The sequence below is a fragment of the Brachyhypopomus gauderio genome, chromosome 19 (assembly GCF_052324685.1).
Source record: "Brachyhypopomus gauderio isolate BG-103 chromosome 19, BGAUD_0.2, whole genome shotgun sequence".
NCBI lineage: Eukaryota > Metazoa > Chordata > Actinopteri > Gymnotiformes > Hypopomidae > Brachyhypopomus > Brachyhypopomus gauderio.
This window is the reverse complement of record NC_135229.1, coordinates 1,115,043-1,140,081: the sequence shown is the minus strand read 5'-3', so window position 1 is coordinate 1,140,081 and position 25,039 is coordinate 1,115,043. Positions and strand designations below refer to the sequence as shown.

The 25,039-nt window shown below is 48.6% G+C and overlaps 2 protein-coding genes and 2 non-coding genes across 6 annotated transcripts in view; 1 reads left to right on the top strand and 3 right to left on the bottom strand.

Annotated features, from left to right (window-relative positions):
- Window positions 1-1,634: 1,634 nt before the first annotated feature.
- Window positions 1,635-23,914, bottom strand: ncapd2 (non-SMC condensin I complex, subunit D2). 2 transcript variants are annotated; one of them, XM_076981630.1, is made up of 32 exons: window positions 23,786-23,914; window positions 23,053-23,172; window positions 22,770-22,845; window positions 22,590-22,648; window positions 22,324-22,499; window positions 21,578-21,723; window positions 21,218-21,345; window positions 20,982-21,105; window positions 20,507-20,654; window positions 19,895-20,092; window positions 19,660-19,794; window positions 19,475-19,562; window positions 18,743-18,938; window positions 18,542-18,660; window positions 16,587-16,796; window positions 16,154-16,328; window positions 11,887-11,971; window positions 11,635-11,771; window positions 11,383-11,515; window positions 10,517-10,592; window positions 10,082-10,282; window positions 9,138-9,292; window positions 8,770-8,878; window positions 8,524-8,647; window positions 8,178-8,333; window positions 3,537-3,714; window positions 3,270-3,364; window positions 3,090-3,170; window positions 2,716-2,899; window positions 2,328-2,469; window positions 2,072-2,182; window positions 1,635-1,859 (listed from the first exon to the last, which is right to left on the bottom strand). In XM_076981630.1, the coding sequence occupies exons 2-32, from the start codon at window positions 23,168-23,170 to the stop codon at window positions 1,780-1,782; spliced, it is 4,143 nt and encodes a 1,380-aa protein (XP_076837745.1). In that variant the 5' UTR covers window positions 23,171-23,172; window positions 23,786-23,914; the 3' UTR covers window positions 1,635-1,779. The 2 variants fall into 2 exon arrangements, with proteins under 2 accessions (XP_076837745.1, XP_076837744.1); XM_076981629.1 differs by having other exon boundaries at window positions 23,053-23,175; window positions 23,786-23,903.
- On the bottom strand, window positions 19,139-19,435 carry LOC143483430 (small nucleolar RNA U85). Its single transcript, XR_013122509.1, has one exon. It is a non-coding gene; the product is annotated as a small nucleolar RNA U85 (small nucleolar RNA).
- Window positions 21,924-22,223, bottom strand: LOC143483426 (small nucleolar RNA U85). Its single transcript, XR_013122505.1, has one exon. It is a non-coding gene; the product is annotated as a small nucleolar RNA U85 (small nucleolar RNA).
- The window catches only part of ece2a (endothelin converting enzyme 2a), a 44,315-nt gene continuing 42,866 nt past the window's right edge, over window positions 23,591-25,039 (top strand). The window contains exon 1 of one of the 2 annotated variants that reach the window (XM_076981632.1): window positions 23,591-24,569. In XM_076981632.1, the coding sequence (XP_076837747.1) occupies window positions 24,410-24,569 (160 nt within the window). In that variant the 5' untranslated portion in view covers window positions 23,591-24,409. The remainder of the gene's footprint in view (window positions 24,570-25,039) is intronic. The other variant, XM_076981631.1, reaches the window with a different exon arrangement.

The following is a 25,039-nucleotide window of genomic DNA, read 5'->3' as shown; positions in this document are numbered from 1 at the left end:
ATTGTAAACAGGTGTGATAGTTTACAGCTGTAAACCCTACCCACGTGACCCGCACTGTGACGTCAGTTACTCTAATCTTACCACTTTTGCTTAATATAACGAGTTACTATTTCCAGTCCAGTAATCAGATTAAAGTTACTTATCCAAGTAAATGTGTGTTACTATTTTTCTTGGCTGTTATACTTTTGCGTCTGACCGTAGCGCTCGACTCCGCACAATGCGCGCGACCGTGAGAGCGCGAGCGCGTTCACGTCATTCTGTGCAGTATTGTCCGTAACGATATGTGGTAGTATAAAGAAACACCCCTCAAACACAGGGGAATGAACATTTACCTCATGAATTTTAATGTTGCATTGTGTTCCAGGTTTGGAAAGTGCTGGAATTTAGGCTAACGTAGCCTACTTAAAAATGCTTGAAATTGTAATTGTATTTCATTTCACAATAGCTGTCTGAGCAGTTCGTTTGTATTACTACATTTACTACCGCGCAGAAACACAAACGTGATGTCAGGAGACATTATTTAAATGTGAGGAGATACATTGTTACTGTTAAAAATGCACTTCCAATAAAATGAGTAGGCCTATTGGAAAAACTAATTTTGCTGCTGAATGTAACTACTACAGTAACTTGTAATAACGTAGTTACTTTAAAATCAAGTAATCAGTAACATAACTAAGTTACATTTTAAAGGCATAATCAGAAATCGATTACTTTTTCAAGGCAACTAAGCCATCACTGCCTGTACACTGTTTTTATGTACAATACTAATCACTATCTATCTATCTCCGCTTTATCCTGGTTCGAGTCGCGGGGGCAGTAGCCAAACGAAAGGAGGTTGTCCAGGTTTCCTTCTCCAAAGCCACCTCTTCTAGCTCTTCTGGGGGATACCGAGGTGTTCCCAGGATAACCGAGAGATATAATCTCTCCTGCGTGTTCTGGGTCTTCCCTGGGGTCTCCTCCCGGTTGGACATGCCCAGAGTTCTTCCCTAGGGAGGCACCCATGTGGCATCCTTACCAGATGCCCAAACCACCTTAACCGTCTCCTCTCTATGTTGAGGTGCGGGAGGCCACAACGAGAGACTCCCCTTTGCGGGGCGGTTCTGGTGGAATTATTCTTCACGAGGTCACCGGGTGTGGACTGCAGGACCAGTCTCCCGCTGTGTGCTACGTGGGACGGAGGAAAACTCTGGATAGGGTCCAGGACACATTTTCACATGTGAAAATGGATTAACACTACCAACAAATCGAGCTGGTATCAGACAGGCTTCTGGCAAACGTCAAACTCTATTATTACAAAAGGAAAACAGAACAAAACAGTCTGAAGATTTAATAAAAACATGAGTTACAAAGCGCTGTTCAGCATAAAACCAGAAGTAATATACAAAAGGATAAAAGGTTAAAGAAAAGTTAAGATTAGGGGCAGTCATGGTCTGGTGGTAGGGAACTGGTCTTGTGACCGGAGGGTCGTGGGTTCGATTCCCAGACGTGAGGCCATGACTGAGGTGCCCTTGAGCAAGGCACCTAACCCCAACTGCTCCCCGGGCGCCGGGCTAGGGCTGCCCACCGCTCTGGGCACGTGTGATTCACAGCCCCCTACACTGCACAGATGCGTAAAAGCGGAGGTCAAATTTCGATTGCGGTGAAAAAAGGTAACATTTCTTTATTTATTAAACAAAAAGAAACAAACATACAATAGACTAAAGGAGTTTAGGGGACAGAAAGATGTAGCGAAAGAGGAAGGAGGGTTGTACAAATAGTCATGATCATAGGGTCGTGGGGTCAGTGGCGTAGACGAGTGCGTCTGGTGCGTGAGATGGGTGTGGTCACTTTAGGTGTCTCACTCTCCGCCATCACAGCATCTGGGGCGGGAAAAAGACAAAACACTTGAAGGCCAATGAGGACTAGACTACACAGGCACAGCTGAGCCAATCAGGAGAGAGCAAAACTGGAGCAATATTCATCAGTTCAGACTTTCCTTTGGAATCACTAGCGGTAAATGATTAAATGGTCGACGGACACAAATCAGTCTTAAAACCCAAACGGCTGTGGAGAGCCGGCGGGGCGGTCTCACCGTCTTCCTCCTGGTCTTCATCACTGCTGAAGGTAATGACCGCTTTAGGGCGAGCACGCGAGCGTTTGGGGGTCACCAAGTCACTGTCGTCCATCCTGGGCTTTCCACGCCCTTTTGGGGGGGGGGAGAAGTGGAGGTTTAATGCCGCACACCAGAGCGAGCTCAAAGAGCAGGTGTTTGTTCTTAGATCTACAGTGTGTGTGTGTGTGTGTGTGTGTGTGTTTTACCCCATATGGGCCGTGTGTGTGTGTGTTACCCCGTGTGGGTCGGCGGGTACTCTTGGGCGCAGGCGTGTGCGTGTTCTCCACGAGCTCCTGTGGTGTCTCCTCGTTCTCCACATTCTCCAGACCCTTGGTGTGCACTGCTGTCAGCCTCTTCTCAAACTCCTCCACCTGGGCCTGCACCACAAGGGGGCAGCATTGAGACATTTCACTACAATCCTGTAATGGGACGCTGGAGTTCACAGTGACATCTACCGTTACTTGAATGACAAGAGTATCAAGATTCTGAATCAGTGAAGGTACAGAAAAAGTTATAGTACACACAATGATAAAGTAAAATTACTAATTCACGTCATCGGCACGCAAATCATTTGGTAAAGTGACCAGCTAAAAGTGTGATTTAAGTAGGAGTGCGTGTGTAACCTTGAACTGGGGTTTGGCACGGCGGCGGAGTTTGGCCATGATGGAGAGGAGGGGCTGGTAGACGCCGTCTTCCGTGAGCTTGTCACTGTAACACTCCCAGCATTCCTGCAGCTTCTTAAATCCCCGCTCACACACGGACAGCAGAGAGAGGGAGACGGACAGGTCCGCCCACTGACGCTCCGTCCTGGGAGGGAAACGCTTCGGGTGAGTGGCTTAAAGCTAGCAGTTACTAACAAACAAACATTCAGAAACGTGTTGCTGACATGACTTCACCACCGTACACACATCCGAGTGAAGACACCCAGAGAAGAGTGAGAGAGCCGAGTGCTGGATATGAGAGAGAGAGAAAGAGAGAGAGAGAGTGTATTTCTCACTTGGCTGTTCTGAAGCGCTGACACAGTTTCTCCACCAGACTCTCTGTCTGCCGCTCCTTAGTGATGTAGGAGAACAGCTTCCTGCAACAGACACCAACAGTGAGGACGTCACCTACCAACACATGCTCTAGAGACCACACACACACACACACACACACACACACACACACACACACACACTTCATAATCGTGTTGAAGTCCTCTTCACTCATCCCCCTCTCTGGATCTGACAGTCGGCTAATGATGTCTGGCAGCAGGTTGTAGATGGCGTTGTCCTGAAGGAGGAAGCACCAGTCATTAAAACCAGGAAGTAACAGAGCGGTGAGACAGAAGCTCTCCTGATCTCCCCACATCCACAACGCTGGTAAACATCTCCACCTCTCCTTCCACACCAGACCCACGCAACCTCCACCCAGGAGTCTGCAGCCGGGCGAGTGGGGTGCTTACCTTGGCTGAGAGCTCGTTGAAGAAGTTGAGTGCCAGGCTGGCGATGTGCGGCTCAGGGTCGAGCAGGAGCACTGCGACCTCGCTGACCTGACCTTTGACCTTCATCACGTCCTTCAGAACCAGCTGGGTGAGGACCGTGATGGCCGTCAGCCGTACAGAAGGCTCTTCATCACACAGCCTGCACAAGCACAGCGTACGAGAGGTTAGCGAACAACATCTGTACGTCGACGATGGGTGGAGAGCTGAGAACACAGACCAGCCCCGTTAAGAGCAGGTGAGGTCTTACTCTACCTGGCGTACAGATGTGTGTGTGTCGATCACAGTGCAGGTGAGGTCTTACTCTACCTGGCGTACAGATGTGTGTGTGTCGATCACAGTGCAGGTGAGGTCTTACTCTACCTGGCGTACAGGTGTGTGTGTGTAGACCACAGAGCAGGTGAGGTCTTACTCTACCTGGCGTACAGGTGTGTGTGTGTAGACCACAGAGCAGGTGAGGTCTTACTCTACCTGGTGTACAGGTGTGTGTGTGTGTGTGTGTAGACCACAGAGCAGGTGAGGTCTTACTCTACCTGGTGTACAGGTGTGTGTGTGTGTGTAGACCACAGAGCAGGTGAGGTCTTAATCTACCTGGTGTACAGGTGTGTGTGTGTAGACCACAGAGCAGGTGAGGTCTTACTCTACCTGGTGTACAGGTGTGTGTGTGTAGACCACAGAGCAGGTGAGGTCTTACTCTACCTGGTGTACAGGTGTGTGTGTGTGTGTAGACCACAGAGCAGGTGAGGTCTTACTCTACCTGGTGTACAGGTGTGTGTGTGTAGACCACAGAGCAGGTGAGGTCTTACTCTACCTGGCGTACAGGTGTGTGTGTAGACCACAGAGCAGGTGAGGTCTTACTCTACCTGGCGTACAGGTGTGTGTGTAGACCACAGAGCAGGTGAGGTCTTACTCTACCTGGTGTACAGGTGTGTGTGTAGACCACAGAGCAGGTGAGGTCTTACTCTACCTGGTGTACAGGTGTGTGTGTGTAGACCACAGAGCAGGTGAGGTCTTACTCTACCTGGCGTACAGGTGTGTGTGTGTGTAGACCACAGAGCAGGTGAGGTCTTACTCTACCTGGCGTACAGGTGTGTGTGTAGACCACAGAGCAGGTGAGGTCTTACTCTACCTGGCGTACAGGTGTGTGTGTAGACCACAGAGCAGGTGAGGTCTTACTCTACCTGGCGTACAGGTGTGTGTGTGTGTAGACCACAGAGCAGGTGAGGTCTTACTCTACCTGGTGTACAGGTGTGTGTGTGTAGACCACAGAGCAGGTGAGGTCTTACTCTACATGGCGTACAGGTGTGTGTGTGTAGACCACAGAGCAGGTGAGGTCTTACTCTACATGGCGTACAGGTGTGTGTGTAGACCACAGAGCAGGTGAGGTCTTACTCTACATGGCGTACAGGTGTGTGTGTAGACCACAGAGCAGGTGAGGTCTTACTCTACCTGGTGTACAGGTGTGTGTGTAGACCACAGAGCAGGTGAGGTCTTACTCTACCTGGTGTACAGGTGTGTGTGTAGACCACAGAGCAGGTGAGGTCTTACTCTACCTGGCGTACAGGTGTGTGTGTAGACCACAGAGCAGGTGAGGTCTTACTCTACCTGGCGTACAGGTGTGTGTGTGTAGACCACAGAGCAGGTGAGGTCTTAATCTACCTGGTGTACAGGTGTGTGTGTGTGTAGACCACAGAGCAGGTGAGGTCTTACTCTACCTGGCGTACAGGTGTGTGTGTGTAGACCACAGAGCAGGTGAGGTCTTACTCTACCTGGCGTACAGGTGTGTGTGTAGACCACAGAGCAGGTGAGGTCTTACTCTACATGGCGTACAGGTGTGTGTGTAGACCACAGAGCAGGTGAGGTCTTACTCTACCTGGTGTACAGGTGTGTGTGTAGACCACAGAGCAGGTGAGGTCTTACTCTACCTGGTGTACAGGTGTGTGTGTAGACCACAGAGCAGGTGAGGTCTTACTCTACCTGGCGTACAGGTGTGTGTGTGTAGACCACAGAGCAGGTGAGGTCTTAATCTACCTGGTGTACAGGTGTGTGTGTGTAGACCACAGAGCAGGTGAGGTCTTACTCTACCTGGTGTACAGGTGTGTGTGTGTGTGTGTGTGTGTGTGTGTGTGTGTGTGTGTAGACCACAGAGCAGGTGAGGTCTTACTCTACCTGGTGTACAGGTGTGTGTGTGTGTGTGTGTGTGTGTGTGTGTAGACCACAGAGCAGGTGAGGTCTTAATCTACCTGGTGTACAGGTGTGTGTGTGTAGACCACAGAGCAGGTGAGGTCTTACTCTACCTGGTGTACAGGTGTGTGTGTGTGTGTGTGTGTGTAGACCACAGAGCAGATGAGGTCTTACTCTACCTGGTGTACAGGTGCGTGTGTGTAGACCACAGAGCAGGTGAGGTCTTACTCTACCTGGTGTACAGGTGTGTGTGTGTGTAGACCACAGAGCAGGTGAGGTCTTACTCTACCTGGTGTACAGGTGTGTGTGTGTAGACCACAGAGCAGGTGAGGTCTTACTCTACCTGGCGTACAGGTGTGTGTGTAGACCACAGAGCAGGTGAGGTCTTACTCTACATGGCGTACAGGTGTGTGTGTAGACCACAGAGCAGGTGAGGTCTTACTCTACATGGCGTACAGGTGTGTGTGTAGACCACAGAGCAGGTGAGGTCTTACTCTACCTGGCGTACAGGTGTGTGTGTAGACCACAGAGCAGGTGAGGTCTTACTCTACCTGGCGTACAGGTGTGTGTGTAGACCACAGAGCAGGTGAGGTCTTACTCTACCTGGCGTACAGGTGTGTGTGTGTAGACCACAGAGCAGGTGAGGTCTTACTCTACCTGGCGTACAGGTGTGTGTGTGTGTGTAGACCACAGAGCAGGTGAGGTCTTACTCTACCTGGCGTACAGGTGTGTGTGTGTGTAGACCACAGAGCAGGTGAGGTCTTACTCTACCTGGCGTACAGGTGTGTGTGTGTGTAGACCACAGAGCAGGTGAGGTCTTACTCTACCTGGCGTACAGGTGTGTGTGTGTGTAGACCACAGAGCAGGTGAGGTCTTACTCTACCTGGCGTACAGGTGTGTGTGTAGACCACAGAGCAGGTGAGGTCTTACTCTACCTGGTGTACAGGTGTGTGTGTAGACCACAGAGCAGGTGAGGTCTTACTCTACCTGGTGTACAGGTGTGTGTGTAGACCACAGAGCAGGTGAGGTCTTACTCTACCTGGCGTACAGGTGTGTGTGTAGACCACAGAGCAGGTGAGGTCTTACTCTACCTGGCGTACAGGTGTGTGTGTGTAGACCACAGAGCAGGTGAGGTCTTACTCTACCTGGCGTACAGGTGTGTGTGTGTAGACCACAGAGCAGGTGAGGTCTTAATCTACCTGGTGTACAGGTGTGTGTGTGTGTAGACCACAGAGCAGGTGAGGTCTTACTCTACCTGGTGTACAGGTGTGTGTGTGTAGACCACAGAGCAGGTGAGGTCTTACTCTACCTGGCGTACAGGTGTGTGTGTAGACCACAGAGCAGGTGAGGTCTTACTCTACCTGGCGTACAGGTGTGTGTGTAGACCACAGAGCAGGTGAGGTCTTACTCTACCTGGCGTACAGGTGTGTGTGTAGACCACAGAGCAGGTGAGGTCTTACTCTACCTGGCGTACAGGTGTGTGTGTAGACCACAGAGCAGGTGAGGTCTTACTCTACATGGCGTACAGGTGTGTGTGTAGACCACAGAGCAGGTGAGGTCTTACTCTACATGGCGTACAGGTGTGTGTGTAGACCACAGAGCAGGTGAGGTCTTACTCTACCTGGCGTACAGGTGTGTGTGTAGACCACAGAGCAGGTGAGGTCTTACTCTACCTGGCGTACAGGTGTGTGTGTAGACCACAGAGCAGGTGAGGTCTTACTCTACCTGGCGTACAGGTGTGTGTGTAGACCACAGAGCAGGTGAGGTCTTACTCTACCTGGTGTACAGGTGTGTGTGTGTAGACCACAGAGCAGGTGAGGTCTTACTCTACCTGGTGTACAGGTGTGTGTGTAGACCACAGAGCAGGTGAGGTCTTACTCTACCTGGCGTACAGGTGTGTGTGTAGACCACAGAGCAGGTGAGGTCTTACTCTACCTGGCGTACAGGTGTGTGTGTGTAGACCACAGAGCAGGTGAGGTCTTACTCTACATGGCGTACAGGTGTGTGTGTAGACCACAGAGCAGGTGAGGTCTTACTCTACCTGGCGTACAGGTGTGTGTGTGTAGACCACAGAGCAGGTGAGGTCTTACTCTACATGGCGTACAGGTGTGTGTGTGTAGACCACAGAGCAGGTGAGGTCTTACTCTACATGGCGTACAGGTGTGTGTGTGTAGACCACAGAGCAGGTGAGGTCTTACTCTACATGGCGTACAGGTGTGTGTGTAGACCACCGAGCAGGTGAGGTCTTACTCTACCTGGCGTACAGGTGTGTGTGTGTGTGTGTCGACCACAGAGCAGGTGAGGTCTTACTCTACCAGGCGTACAGGTGTGTATGTGTGTGTAGACCACAGAGCAGGTGAGGTCTTACTCTACCTGGCGTACAGGTGTGTCGACCACAGAGCAGGTGAGGTCTTACTCTACCTGGCGTACAGGTTGGGTGTCCAGGGTTCAAGGATGTTTGGAAATCGAACAGTCAGATCTCCAAGAGCAACGATGGCGTTGGCCCTGACGACGGGGAGAGGAGACTTCTCCAAGACGGTAAACATCAGACGGATGTTCTCACTGCACACCGCTGGGCTGCACAGGGGTTAAAGTTCATCAGACACTTCTAAATTCCATGGTGAAGTGTGGATTGATTTTACACACACGTGATCATGTAACACACTGCACTTTCACATCTGTCCTTGTGAACAGAGGTTTAATTCAGACTAGATTACTACCCGTGAACAGAGGTTTAGTTCAGACTAGATTAATATCCGAGTTTTACCTGATCATCATGAACTGGGAGAGAGCGAGACAGGCGGCAGTTGTGAGCTGTGTGTGAGTGTATCGCCCTGGAGACGTACACACCTTCACCAGCAGAGGGAGGAACACACTCAGTATATTCCCCTCTACACACACGCAGAGAGAGAGAGAGAGAGAGAGAGAGAGAGAGAGAGAGCGAGAGAGTGAACACTGACATTGTTTGAAAATAATAAAATGGTAAATGAAAAAGATAAAGAACCCCCCTCACCAGCCATTAATTCAGTTTCACAGATTTTACGGATAAACTCCGCCTCCGTGTCCTCCGCTGAGGCGCCAGTCAAGCCAAGCTCCTCCTCCACACAGCTGTCATTGGCCTCCTGCAGCAGGAAGTAGTGTTGGGATTGAGAGTGTGTGAGGGCAGTACCACCAGCTGTTCATCACAGGGCCGGCGTGGCCTTCAGAGCTCCAGATCGCCCTGTACACAGCGTGATCTGGGGACGGCAGTCTTGTCTACAGCTACGGGAGTCTGTCTGAAGGTTTCCTTTAAAATAAAGTCTTAGTTCTCAATTTTTTGTAGTGCTCAAGAAACTCAGTGTGCTCCGACAGACAGACGGGTGGGCGGGCAGACAGACAGACCTTGCTCTTTGTGGCTGGTTCTTTCTCTTCCTTCTCCTCCCTCTCTCCTCTCCTCCGTCGGAGTTCAGAACTCACACTCCTCTCCAGGTACGACACCTGCCAAAAGGCCACAGCTCCACACACAGACAGCAGCTGGGCCAGACTCACACAGCTGACTACACACACACACACACACAGACACACACAACCATATTATTTTGCCCTGTTAAGAGAGTTACATCCACTGTAGTGAAACGTACTGGACATCCCTGTTCTCACAGGGAACTGCACTTACTGCTGCTGTTGGCTATTACACTTGGGGCACCAGTATTTACTGCTGTAACCAACAGTGCAACCCATTTAGTTCAATGGTTTTTTGACTTCAGACAAATACTAACCAAAACTCTCACACTCACTGAATATACAGTCTAATCCTCTTCTAAATTCAGTACATCAGAACTCAGTCACATGACAATAACACTAACCTACTGTACAACGCACATTCAGTGTAGATGACAAAGAACCTTTCCTGTCTGCTAAATCACACAAACATTGTGTCAGTGAAGCCCCGCCTCCACACACCCCATTGTGTCAGTGAAGCCCCGCCTCCACACACCCCATTGTGTCAGTGAAGCCCCGCCTCCACACACCCCATTGTGTCAGTGAAGCCCCGCCTCCACACACCCCATTGTGTCAGTGAAGCCCCGCCTCCACACACCCCATTGTGTCAGTGAAGCCCCGCCTCCACACACCCCATTGTGTCAGTGAAGCCCCGCCTCCACACACCCCATTGTGTCAGTGAAGCCCCGCCTCCACACACCCCATTGTGTCAGTGAAGCCCCGCCTCCACACACCCCATTGTGTCAGTGAAGCCCCGCCTCCACACACCCCATTGTGTCAGTGAAGCCCCGCCTTCACACACCCCATTGTGCAGGCCTGCCCAGTAGGGCGTTTTCCTACTCTACCTTGCTGCTCAGAGTCCTGGGTCCCTTCTGGCGTTTCTGATTGGTTGGTTTGCCCGTCCTCTGTAATGTGCTTCAATACGAGGCGAGCTGTGCGCTGGAGGAGGCGGCCACACAGCTGATCAGGTGACTCAGCCAGGAAATAGACCAGCCGCACGGCCTGTTCCATGAAGGTCTGCCAGTGGGGGTCGGACAAGACCACTCCTACAGGGGAGGGGAGGGTAAGATCATCGACTCTTACAGCATTGTTTATCAAATATAAACATACAAACCACTAGTCTCATTCCAGTACTCAGGACTTTATGTATTTTCAGTAATTTAATGTATTGTTACAAGAGGGTGAAAATGCGGACGTGTGATTCCTGGATCCAAGACACAGAGAGAGAGAGAGAGACAGACAGACGTGTCTACCATCAGACAGAGAGACAAACTGTTTACCATCAGCGATGGCCTGTGTCAGACAGCTGAAGAGATGGTGGTCTGCTGGAAGCCGTAATGGAGGGCCTTTAGCTTGCTGAAACAAATCAAACATATCACAAATAATCGGTTGAGATTCAGAGAGTATGTACGCTATATTACGTCCGTTATATAGGTGCCGAAAAACGCGTGTACGTAGCCTCACGTGTTCCGTTATATAGGTGCCGAATAACGCGTGTACGTAGCCTCACGTGTTCCGTTATATAGGTGCCGAATAACGCGTGTACGTAGCCTCACGTGTTCCGTTATATAGGTGCCGAATAACGCGTGTACGTAGCCTCACGTGTTCCGTTATATAGGTGCCGAATAACGCGTGTACGTAGCCTCACGTGTTCCGTTATATAGGTGCCGAATAACGCGTGTACGTAGCCTCACGTGTTCCGTTATATAGGTGCCGAATAACGCGTGTACGTAGCCTCACGTGTTCCGTTATATAGGTGCCGAATAACGCGTGTACATACTCACGTGGTCCGTTATATAGGTGTTGAATAACGCGTGTACGTACTCTCACGTGGTCCGTTATATTGGTGCCGAATAACGCATGTACGTAGCCTCACGTGGTCCGTTATATAGGTGCCGAATAACGCGTGTACGTAGCCTCACGTGGTCCGTTATATAGGTGCCGAATAACACGTGTACGTAGCCTCACGTGGTCCGTTATATAGGTGTTGAATAACGCGTGTACGTACTCTCACGTGGTCCGTTATATAGGTGTTGAATAACGCGTGTACGTACTCTCACGTGGTCCGTTATATTGGTGCGGAATAACGCATGTACGTACTCTCACGTGGTCCGTTATATTGGTGCGGAATAACGCATGTACGTACTCTCACGTGGTCCGTTATATTGATGATGGTGATGACTGTGTCTCTGGCCAGCAGGTAGTCTTCAGTCACCTTCTCTCCCAGGGCAACAGAGCAGAGTGTGTCCAGGTTGCTAAGTACCACCTTTCTCTCAGCACTGCGCGCGCGCGCGCACACACACACACACCAACAAATAAATAAATATAGACCAACTTGATTTTCAACTGCACACAGTGTGTATGTGAGAGAGAGAGAGAGAGAGAGTGTGTGTTCTACCGTGCCGCCATGCCCAGCAGTAGAACTGCTGCTCTCCTGTGTAGTGCAGACGTCTCTCTCTTTCCGGAGAATCTCTCCCACAACACCTGAACCACACACGCCTGCAGCGCACTGTCACTGCTGAAAAACTCCTGCACCTGCACACACACACACAACACACACACTCACACACGGGTACACAGGTACGCATGCCCACCTGCCTCTTTGATCTCTATACTCACTCAGGAGCACAAACTCGATTCAGCTACTCACAATCTCCTCCAGACACTGGATGGTTCCCAGTGGAGCATCAAACATCAGTTCAGACAGACTGTCCACCAGAGTCTGGGCCTTGGCTCTGAGAGGAGAGGCGGGGTTAAGAGAGAGGAGGGGTGGGGTTAAGAGCAGGGAAACCACTGCTAAATTGCTAGTTAGCTGCTAAAATTAGCGTGAACGGAGCGTTAACTTTTTTCAGCTATCACGATGAAGTATTAACATTAGCGATTTGTTTCATTGGCCTTAGCACGCACTCATGTTTATTTTTCTGAATAATTCCTTAGTTTCAGGTACCTACCTAATTTGATTTCAATGTAGCTAAGTTTGATGCCAGAGACAAATGAAGGAAAGAAAATCCTAAAAAATAATTTCTTTATTAATGTATTTATTTTTGTGTTGTTTAAGCCAGTGCCTTATCCTTATTTTAATAATTGTTTGTTGCAACAAACTGTATATTTCATTAAAGGTTTAATGAACCATGATATAAATTGTTTTTATTTTTAGTTAGCATATAGTGATCTAATGATGGTTATTTAATAGCAGCTGCATTCTAGTGCGATAAGTTTTATATCCAATTAATATGATCCGATTAGTCGACTAATCATAAAAATTGGTGATTAGCAGAGTTGTATAGTAACGAAGTAGAACTACTTCACTACTGTACTTAAGTACTAAAATGCTGTATCTGTACTTTACTGGAGTATTATTTTTTCCTCCTACTTCCACTTTTACTTCACTACATATTTTCCATCAGTTTAATACTTTTACTCCGATACATTTTTTACGTGCTGTATAGTAGTTACTCGTTACAATTATAAACCTGTTAGCTGGCGCCGTCACCGGGTCAGGCGATCAGGCTGTTTATGAGAAAACTGCGCATGCTCCGGTCGCGTCTCGTTTACTCTGCTGCTGCCTTCACTGAACACTTGAGCTTCGTAATCTAGGTTCACTTGACACGTCGTGACTGCCGCAAGGGTCCGCGCCGCAAAAATGCGCGTTGGCCACACGCACGGTCGCGTCGCGAGATCATGACATGAACCTCTCGATTTTTGTGCGTGCGAAGTTACAAGGTGGAATTCACGCACTTGTACGGCACTTTGAAGGTCCATTTGCAGTATTTTCCAGCACCTTCAGCTTAATTTACATATTTATACGAATACACATATACTCTATATTATTCCAAATAATTCGCTTTTTATCTAATTAAAAGAGATGGTACCGTGTTTGGTAACAGCAGAAGAGCAGCATAAGTGCTGCATAATAAGCTTGTTGGCGTATTAATATACATATATTGGCACCTTCCACACCTTCAACATCGAGTGATCGTGGCGTTGAGGGTGAGGAGGAGACCACCCCACATCAATGTAAGTTGTACATTATAACGCACAGAAGACACACCAGCTTTAACCGTCAGTAAGCGTTAGGTTAGATATCTTAGCTAACTAACCTAATTATGTCCATGACGTGCAGCAGTATTCACTTAACATTAGCTGGCAATCATAAAGGCAATGTCACGCTGAATTGTGTTTTTAGCAACAGTAATCCGTGTTTCTTTTCATGCTGACTAATCACGTGAACATTTTTATAGTGTAGTGTTTTTATAGGGTAAGGGTATTTATTGGGGGTAAACGCAGGGCAGTAGGCTCACCCTTTTAAGCCTGGTTTAAGCCTGGTTTATACTTTCGCGAGTGACTGTAGCGCGCGGCTCCGCCCACCTCGCGCGACCCTGCGCGAGCGGTGTAGGCGTTAAAGCCTGGTTTATACTTTCGCGAGCGACCGTAGCGCGCGGCTCCGCCCACCTCGCGCGACCCTGCGCGAGCGGTGTAGGCGTTTATACTTTCGCGAACGTCGCGAGCGTCGCTGCAGTGTTCTCCGAAACGATAGGTGGCGATAGGTGGCAGTGGAGAATAAAAAACCCCTGCAAAACCGGGGAAAGAACATTTTTACCTGACCAGAGACCGTATTTAAACACATCAGGCATCAAACGTAAATTTGGCTTTGCAGTGTTGTCCGAAACGATACGTTAACAAATACGAGCCTCTTGTAATTCCAGGGCGAAACATGAGAGAACGTGAAGACGTTAAGATTGGGCGTTTTGAAAATAAACAACCATAAACTAATGTGATAAAAAAGTGAATTATTTCGATTCATTTCGAGTATATGTATAAATATTTAACTTAATTAAGTTTAACGTGCTGGGAAATATTGAAATGGACCTTTAAAGTGACGTACAAGTGCTTTAATTCCACCTTGTATAGGTGTATGAACCCGGCAAACATGACTTTGTCCATCGCGCTGAAGCGCGGCGCGCGCGCGAAGTTACAAAATTCGAGAGGTGCACGACCTCGCGCCGCGACAGCGCGCGAGGCCCTCGCGCACGGGCGGAGCCACAGCGATTACGTCATTTTCGCCGCGCGGACCCTCGCGCCGCTCGCGGCGCGTCGAGTATAAACCAGGCTTTATACTTTCACGAACGTCGCTGCAGTGTTCTCCGAAACGATAGGTGGCGATAGGTGGCAGTGGAGAATAAAAAAACCCTGCAAAACCGGTGAAAGAACATTTTACCTGACCAGAGACCGTATATATACACACACCAGGCATCAAACATAAATGACTTTGCAATGTTGTCCGAAACTATATGTGGTAGTATAAAGAAACACCCCTCAAAAAAGGGGAATGAACATTTACCTGACGCATTTTATTGTTGCTTTGTGTTTCAGGTTTGAAAAGTGCTGGAATTTAGGCTAAAGTACATTAAAATGTTGAAATTACGTTAACAAATACGAGCCTCTTGTAATTCCAGGACTAAACATGAAAGAACGTGAAGTCGTTAAGATTGGGCGTTTTGAAAATAAACTACCATTAAATAATGTGATAAAAAGCGAATTATTTCGAGTATATATATTAATATTTAGCTTAATTATGTTTATCGTGCTGGAAAATATTTAAATGGACCTTGAAAGTGACGTACAAGTGCTTTAATTCCACCTTGTATAGGTGTATGAACCCGGCAAACATGACTTTGTCGGTCGCGCTGAAGCGCGGCGCGCGCGCGAAGTTACAAAATTCAAGAGGTGCACGACCTCGCGCACGGGCGGAGCCTCAGCGATTACGTCATTTTCGCCGCGCGGACCCTCGCGCCGCTCGCGGCGCGTCAAAACCAGACTTCGCGCGCGCGCCGCGCTTCAGCGCGATGGACAAAGTCATGTTTGCCGGGTTCATACACCTATACAAGGTGGAATTAAAGCACTTGTACGTCACTTTCAAGGTCCATTTCAATATTTCCCAGCACGTTAAACTTAATTAAGTTAAATATTTATACATATACTCGAAATGAATCGAAATAATTAGCTTTTTTAATCACATTATTTAATGGTTGTTTATTTTCAAAACGCCCAATCTTAACGTCTTCACGTTCTCTCATGTTTCGTCCTGGAATTACAAGAGGCTCGTATTTGTTAACGTATCGTTTCGGACAACACTGCAAAGCCATATTTACGTTTGATGCCTGATGTGTATATATACGGTCTCTGGTCAGGTAAAAATGTTCTTTCCCCGGTTTTGCAGGGGTTTTTTATTCTCCACTGCCACCTATCGCCACCTATCGTTTCGGAGAACACTGCAGCGACGCTCGCGACGTTCGCGAAAGTATAAACGCCTACACCGCTCGCGCAGGGTCGCGCGAGGTGGGCGGAGCCGCGCGCTACGGTCGCTCGCGAAAGTATAAACCAGGCTTAGAATACTACAGACGGATTTTACGTCCAAAATACACCTCGTTTTCTCAGCCAAATTAAGGCGAACTTGTACTTCTGCGTCAAACCTACGACGTAGCGGGACATAGGTTACCTGTTTTTTGTGTACGAAGTGTTAAGCCCAGTTTTTTAAATTGCTACTTGTTTGTACATACAGACCACTTGTATTTGTAGTCTTTGACATCTTTGATTTGTAAGTGATGTATAAAAACAATTGATAATCAAACTTTGACGGCTTTCTTTAATTAATTCAAAACAATACTTGTACTTTTTACTTTCAGTACTTGAGTAATACATTTGCAATACTTAAGTACAAAAAATGCTGAATACTTCTGTACTTCTACTTAAGTAAAGTTTTTAAAGAACACTTCAACTTCTACTCAAGTAAATTTTTTGATAGAGTACTTGTACTTTTACTCAAGTATGGGTCTCTAATACTTTATACAACACTGGTGATTAGTCGACTATAGAAATAATCGTTTGTGGCAGCACGAACACACACACACACACACCTGGTGCTGTCCCCCTGGGGGTCGAGGTACAGGCGCTTGTAAGCCTGTATGACGGCGTCTTTGACGGCTGTGTCAGAGGACCACACCAGAGGCAACATCTTCCTCACACCACACAACGAGTCGGCCACGCTGAACTCACACGCCGTCACGCAGAACTGCACCGCCTCCTGGACCACTGCGGGGCGGAGACGTGCAGGACACACACGCATGCACACACACACACACACACACACACACACACACACACACACACACACACCTTACTGTTGCTTCCTAGTATAGTTTTGGGTGGATTTAGGCAAACACTGACAATGTTTTGGTATTATTGCAGGAGGAAACTGCTCTGGATTTTCACAGATGTGCACATCTTTATTGGTGTTAAAGATCTCCTGATGTTCCTCTAGTTCCCAGGTGCTGTGTGAGTGGGGCAGACCTGTGGTGGTCTTCCAGTACAGCATGTTGGTGATGACGGAGATGGCCCTCTCCACCTGCAGGGCGAAGCCCTCCGTGTCCCTCAGGTACTGCACCAGCAGCTCCTGCTTCTTCAGCTCCGTCTCCTCTCCCTCCTTCACCTCTTTGCCCTCTTTCTCCAGCGGGGGGGCCTCATCCCTCGCTCCAGACTCACACGCCTGCTCGTCTGAACCTGCCGTGGGTTCAGCAACATCAACCATGCAGTCCTGACCGCCATGAACGTATGGAGTCAAATTAGGGTCTTTAAATGGTGACGAAAAAATAATATCGCAAATATAAGATTAGCATTTTGCATTTTACGTTCCTAATTTGTTTCTGCAATACTTTCCCTCTTTTGCGTTTCTTTCTTTTCTTTGCATTTCACATTTTATGTTGCTGCTTTTTTTTGCAATACTTTCTCCCTTTTGCGTTTCTTTCTTTTGTTTGCGCGTCACCATTTTACGTTCATAATTTTTTTTTGCGCTTCTCTCTTCTTTGCTCCGGTTTTACCCTCTGTGTGGGGGCGGGGAAAGAGGCGTGGCCAAGAGCGAAAGACGTGCTGTGAACGTTCAGCGTCATCAGTTGAACAGTCACACAGCGCGGCAATTTGGTTACTGGTATCATGGCAGACGGTCGCCCAGCCGGACCACAGGTATATGCGTGCACACATAGACATCAGGTGCTAAAGCACCACCAACTCTGCCCTTTATCAACGAAAGTGCCCTTTTAAAACTTCACGTTTAAAAAATATATATTATTATTATTAACATTTTACTGAGGTCGGTTTGAAATTATCTTTTGAAAACCTGAGTGATTAAAAACAATGCCCTGAAATGAGCCACCACCTCGCACACACCCGACCTCTCTCTTCCTTTAACACCAGACGCGCTGCAGCAGCAGTTCAGTTCAGCGAGTGGAAGGAAGCTGAACTGACGCTGAACGTTCACAGCACGCCTTTCGCTCTTGGCCACGCCTCTTTCCCCGCCCCCACACAGAGGGTAAAACCGTAGCAAAGAGAGAAGCGCAAAAAAAAATTCTGAACGTAAAATGCGAGACACAAAGAAAAGCAGTGACGCGCAAACAAAAGAAAGAAACGCAAAAGGGAGAAAGTATTGCAGAAACAAATTAGGAACGTAAAATGCAAAATGCTAATCTTATATTTGCGATATTTTTTTTTCGTCACCATTAAAGACCCTAATTTGACTCCATATGAACGGCCTTCTCCACCAGAGGGCGACAATTCCCCCAAACCTACATAGCAGCTTTAAACAAGATTTAGGGCGTACTCACACTAGGCTCTGTGATCCGGGCCCGGGCACGGTTGCCTGCCGAAGCACGGTTCGTTTGGCTAGTGTGAGCGCTCCAACCGTGCCCGGGCCCGGATCAGTTAACCGTGCTCGGGCCCGCTTGAAGAGGTGGGCTAGGGCACGATTCATGTGGACTCGGGCACGGCTCGCTTCTAGTGTGAGCGCTATCCGTGCCCGGGCCTGCTTGGTGCCTCGTCTGATTGGTTCATTTCGCTGGAACTCAAACATGACGTCAGTGATGCGATGCTCACGTTAAACAGTCATAGCGGCAAAGCGATTAGCAGACAATCGTTGTGTTAAATTATCGATAAATCTGTGCTTGCACCGTGTTTCTGCACTCCCAAAACGACTCAAAAAATACAAAAAAAGAGAATCGTGAACTCCATAGTGTTGTGCGAGCGCGCTTTTTTTTCCAAATAAAGCGGCGTTGTGGTGACGTAAGCGTGCTCGGGCCGGGTTGCTGAAGCGAGTGTGAGTGCAGGCCAGAGGGGGAGTGGGGAGGGGGGATAACCGGGCCCCAGCACGGATCCAGCAAACCGTGCCTAGTGTGAGTACACCCTTAATTTCTATTCCCTCCATTATAGAATTACACAAACTGAAGCAACCAAATGCCCCCCCCACCCCTACACACCTTTGAAGAGTGTGGCCAGTGTGCTGATCACCACATCTGCGTTCACAGTAGACAGATTGGAGAAGAATGGAGAGTCGGGATAAAGAGTGTGTGCTTTGACACACAGTCGCACTGCCTTTCTAAAAAACACAACAACACACTTCAAGTTCAGGTGGACACACATGGCTGATTGAATCAGTCCCTGTGTCCCGGTTCTCTTACCTGTACTTGTTGTCTCTGAGGAACTGGGCAATTTGGACAGCAGTGTCTCTGTCGCTCCTGTCCTGACCACCCTCGTCCTCCTCACCCTCCTCTTCCTCCTCCTCAGAGTCACTGCCTGCTTCCAGGTGAACTCTGACTGTGTTCGAGACCTCTGGCTCCATCGCTGACCACAGGTCACTCGCCGAGATCACAGCGACTGATGCAGACGAGCACATTACAGACAGACAGTCAGTAGGACCAGTTCACTCCAAAACAGTTATTACACTAGTTAACCGTGGATCAGACACGCTTCAAATGGCTGATCTACACAACTAAAGGAACCATGGCTGCACAATATAATCAATACAACAGTCAGTCGTCCCACAGCTGTACGACTGATCTGGCCAAACCTCCCAACGCCCTCAGATTACCAAAGATGCAGTTCATAGCCAACTGGATTTAGCAGAGATCTGAGGATCGGACTGTGCCCCAACCCCCCCCCCCCCATCCCTCTCCCCATGTCAGCACTCCTCCAACTCTCCTGCATTTCTCTAGTGGAGAGCACATGAAAGAGAGCTTGAAGAATATAGGCGGGCCCTTACAACAGAACAGCCAAACTTCGCTGTCCTGTCAAGATTACCAGCCAATAGGAACACAGAAGACCTCAGACACGCCTCCAGAGAACTCACATTCGCCTTGGTATCATCACTGGGCAACGTAACCAGACCCACACACACACACACACACACACACCTGGTGTTGTCCCCCTCATAGCCTCCCGCATGTCCTTCAGTTTGGCCATCTCCTTTTCCAGAGGTTTCTTTAAGTCCACACTGCTTAACTGAAGAAATATCAGATAACCAGCATTACTCAAGTCACACACAGAATCGGTCGATACCACTGTGCTACCGATACATCAGACGGTCCCTATAACGGACCTTGCAGCTGTAGGGATTATGGGCGATGAAGGCAGCCAGCAGCTGGATGGCACTCTTGCACACGTGGACCGATTTATCAGAAAGACGACCAACGGCCAACTCCATCACCTCAGTGTACCTGCACAAGGGCAGAGCCTGAGACAGAGAGACAGAGAGAGAGAGACAGAGAGACAGAGAGTCCAGTTGCATCCAAAACTCAGAACATCAAAACTTAAACATAGACGGACACACACACCTTGCTATTGACGATGCGTGCGTACACCTGCAGCACACGTGTTCTGACGTGCGAGTTGATGTCATGAATGTGCTCCTGGAGCGTATCGAAGAAACGATCTCGATCAGCTCGGGCCGAGTCCTCCAAGCCGTCGCCACTCAGCACACGAACGAGCGCCTCCCCCAGCACCTCACACACCGCCACACGCAAACTGGGACTCTGGAAGAGGGAGGCGCAAATCAAAGGGGAGGCCCAATCCTGCACCAGTAATCCCAGTTCAACAGAACAGGTTCAGAGTGTTTCCCAAACGTGCCTTAATCCAAGTCTTGGACTCAACAGCGGTGTCTGTGGAGAATGAGCACTAAAGTGTCTTTAATCTGGATTTACTCTTAATCTGGCTCTGGGACGTTCTCCCTTAGATTACCAAATGAACGCAGCAGCTTTTGTCAAAAGGAGATTGGGAGGACCGAGACTCGATCACTGCATGCGGGCTCGTACAACAGCCAATCTACACTGCCCTGTCAAGATTACCGGCCAATAGGAAAACAGGAGAACTCGAGACTATTTCAGTTCACATTCGCCTTGGTATGATGTTGTGCGTTTGTGCACAGCTCAGTTGAAGGAGGTGAGTACCTCTCCCTCCAGGTGTGGGAGCAGCACACTGATGTTGGGTATCATGGCATCAGGGACCAGAGTGCTGAGCTCAGACAGGAAGCTGGAGAAGGCCTTCACGCCAGAGCCCTCACGGGCTAGCTCCTCACTGGACCTCTGCCCTATCTCCCTGGAACACACGAACACACGAACACACACACACACACACACACACACACACACACACACACACACACACACACACACACACACACACACACACACACACACACACACACACACACACACACACACACACACACACACACACACACACACACACACACACACACACACACACACACACACACACACACACCTCCTGAACCTAGAAAATATTGCTACACGAATATGGCAAAATATAAGTTGTTGTTAATAATCCAAATCTTGCGAAAGGACCCTTCCCATATGAAGTGTGTGGGCGGAGGGTGGAGGTTCGTGAGGGTGGAGGTTCTACCTCATGACTTCACCAACGATGGAGCGCATGCCATACTCAGAGCTCCAGGTGGCCACGGCCTGAGCGCACACACTGGAGAGCTGCTCAAAGTGTTGAAGGAGCTGAATCACCTTCACACACGCTCCTGCAACACACACACACACAGCAGTACTGGGGATAATGTGCCTCTCTGGGATTCACACACCATGTGCTGTTGGGCAGACAGACACGCAGACGATCAATCTGTGCTGACTAACCAAGCATGTGATTGTATTTCTTCACCATCACTCCCAGGACATGGATGATGACATCACGCGTGGGTTTACTCTTCATGTGTCCAATGGTGGGATTCTCCAAGAGCTTATAGCAACAGCAGGTCACACAGCTACAGAACACACACACACACACACACACACACACTTAATACACCATCACTAGTAGATGGAAATAGACAAGCATGTGCAACATGAATCGTTATATTGGAATAACGGTAATTATGGGGTATATGAATAGCTGTAGACTCTGAGATGGTAGCTACACAGGGAGCAGCAGGTGTAGTGGGGAGAGTAGCAGAGGGAGGAGAAGATGGTGAAACATCTCCAGTTAAGAGGAGGCACCTGACAAACTCCTCCTCCACCAGCGAGAGACTCCAGAGCGCACGGATGTCCAGCTGGAGGAGCTGGGAGAGACACTGGAGAACCTTCTCCCTCTCACTGTCCCACTGCAGCACGTTCTTACAGCCCGGCTTCTCCTTCTTACGCCCCTGCACACACACACACACACACAAAAGAGTGAGAGATTTGTTTACGTGTAGCTGTACTAAACACTGTAGAGGAAGAGGAAATCACAGACATGATGAAGATGCACCAGAGACTGAAACAACGACCTCTGGTCTCATTACGCTTCAGTGCTGCGGTGCAGAGGGATTCAAGGGAACCTGGAGCCCCATGTACAATGGTTAGCTGCCCTCAGATTACCAAAGAACACGTTCAAAGCTGAGTGACTCAAAAAGAGAAACGCACCTCTGCTGTCTGACACACACACACACACACACACACAATGTATGCTACCCATCACATTCCATAGCCCATTTCTTTGGGAGACTATGGTATTCTGATTGGTCGGCATGTATACTGTGGGTGGGCCCTTACAGAAGGGCAGTCAACCTGTACTGCACATCCAAGATTACCCACCAATCAGACAGCTAGAGGACACAATCCCTCTGCCACTCGGCTCACCTTTGCCATAATCTCATCACTGGGCTCAAACACCATTGGCTGGTTATGATGGAGGAGTTGAACGAATTCAAGACTCGGGCTTTCAGATTTAGTTAGCGAGAGAAGAAAGAAGCAAAACAGCGAACCTTTCTGGGCGCAGTGACAACACTCTCCCTGCAGGAGTCGCTCTCCAGATTCTCTGCGAGTTTGCAAAGCAAGAAGACGCTCATTTTGACCGCGTTGAGCTGCTGTTTGCGGTCCGCCGCCGACAAGGGGCCGGACATGAGGAGAGACGGCAAGGACACGGACAGCCCCCTGACCACTGAGAACACAGGAGGAAGAGATGAACCATGGGTCTTGTAGTCTTCACTATGACTGGGGTCATTTGAATGCATTAGTCACCGAGCCAGACCTTGAATTAGAAGTTCCAGCGTGTCCTCCTTTAACGTCACGTCCACTGTGCGACAATGTCTTCAAAACAGTTAGAAAAACCATCTTAGGAATCACAAACTACAGCTGGCTACAGTGATGAGTGTACACTGGGGAAATCCACAATCTGATCAGGTACACAGATAACCGAAGCTGCACTCACTGCAGGACACTGTAGGCCGTGTCGAAGTGCTCCAGCACACACAGGGGACCCTGGCTGCGTAGGGACGCTCTGAAGCCTGACTCAGGACAAGAGAGACATGCACAAGTGTTGAATTTAATAGTTTACTTTTCTGACTGCAACAAATGTTGTTCATGTGTAAATCAAGTGGAAAAACACAACTGCCTGTGAATTAATCTGCATATGGACATCAATAAAACGTTGGCAATAAAGCATTAGTGTTAACTTTAAATTAAAACATTAAACTGGGGACAGGTGTGTGTACCGTTGAGGTGAGAGGGCAGTTGTTTGGGCGACAGCACGTCCTGCACCACGTACTGGTTGATGGCGCCCGACTTCAACAAGTCGTCCAAAGAAACCGGCAAGACAAAATCCCACGACATCTCTGCTGAAGAAGAGGACAGTCGCCCGTTAATTAACCTAGCGAACCTCTCCGGCCTGACCTATCATACCTGAACCAGGCCTACACCTACACCTGAACCAGGCCCAGTCCTACACCTGAACCAGGCCCAGACCTGAACCAGCCCTAGACCTGAACCAGCCCTAGACCTGAACCAGCCCTAGACCTGAACCAGCCCTAGACCTGAACCAGCCCTAGACCTGAACCAGCCCTAGACCTGAACCAGCCCTAGACCTGAACCAGCCCTAGACCTACACCTGAACCAGTCCTAGACCTACACCTGAACCAGCCCTAGACCTACACCTGAACCAGCCCTAGACCTACACCTGAACCAGCCCTAGACCTACACCCGAAACAGGCCTAGACCTACACCTGAACCAGTCCTAGACCTACACCTGAACCAGTCCCAGACCTGAACCTCTTGAGTCTGAGGAACGCGCTCGCGAGGCCGCCAGTGTCCGCTATGCTAAGCTAACGCTATTCTCAGGTCGACGTTTACTAGTTTACCAACAACTTCACTACTTCTCAACTTTTATTTTTAATAATGTGAACGAACCAAAAAGAAAACCGAAGCCATGCGAATCGCACGTACACTCACCGTTAAATGAAAATAAAATATCTCGAACACGATAAAAGTGAAGCGGGTTGAGTCTCGCGCCGCCGAGGACGGTTGGACTCGAGGCTTTGAACTGATCCGCGAGCGCGCCACAGGAAGTGCGTCATCGCCCCGCCCACTGGACATAAGAGTCTGGGTTGTGCCCGAGCAGCGATAACGCAAACATAGAGCTCAGGTGGACTTAATGTGATGTTTTACACAACTAGCGGAATTAAGATAATTAAAGTGTGCAGTTATACTGCTGCCCGAGTGATGCGACCAGAACCGCTGTACACGTTCAAGTAACTGAGCCTAAATTAAATCTGTATGACATTTTTTGTACATAAGTAACGATGGTCATTACCCACTACACTACACATCAACAAATATTTTTTGTTTTTAAACAGGCATTGTTTTTTTTTACACAAAACGTTTCTGTACCTTAAACAAGTTTCCTTGTGCACGGTCAGCCGAAGACTCTTATTTTGAAAATCTTCATGACGACCGAGGTTCACGCGTGTGCATTCACACATTGCCGAATGCGCCGAGAAGTCTTGTTTTATGTAAATGTAAAGCGTATATATAGTAATCCCACGTATTTAAAATAGTCAGAAGACTATAAGCAGTATGGAGGTGTTGCCGGACCGTAACGCCAGGTACAGGGACGCGCAGTACTGGGACGAGCGCTACACGCGGGAGGAGAGCTTCGAGTGGTTCGGGGACTTCTCCAAATTCCAACACCTTCTCGTTCAGCATGTGGGAACGGAAGAAAGCATTTTGATGTTGGGTATGTGTCAAACGAAGTGCTTTATCTAGTATAGATGTCTAACCCGTGATCGAGGCTGGCTTTTCGGTGCGACCAAGCGCTCCGGTTCGGTCCCGTCAGGGCGCACGAACTTCTGTGCCGTCCAGTGAAAAGTGTAGAAAATCTGCATGAGCCCTGACACTCTATGTGAAGTGTGTGCAATCAACAGACATGAACACCAGGGGGCACTACAACATCAACGTCAAATGGCAGGTCAACATAGTCAACATGTTTTGTAGAAAATATTTAGAGCAACAAGATTTAAATACTGATTTGTGTTGTATTAATGGATGATGATGGTGTAAAGACGTAAATACTGATTTTTTAAGTATTAATGGATGATGATGGTGTAAAGACGTAAATACTGATTTTTGTAGTATTAATGGATGATGATGGTGTAAAGACGTAAATACTGATTTTTGTAGTATTAATGGATGATGATGGTGTAAAGA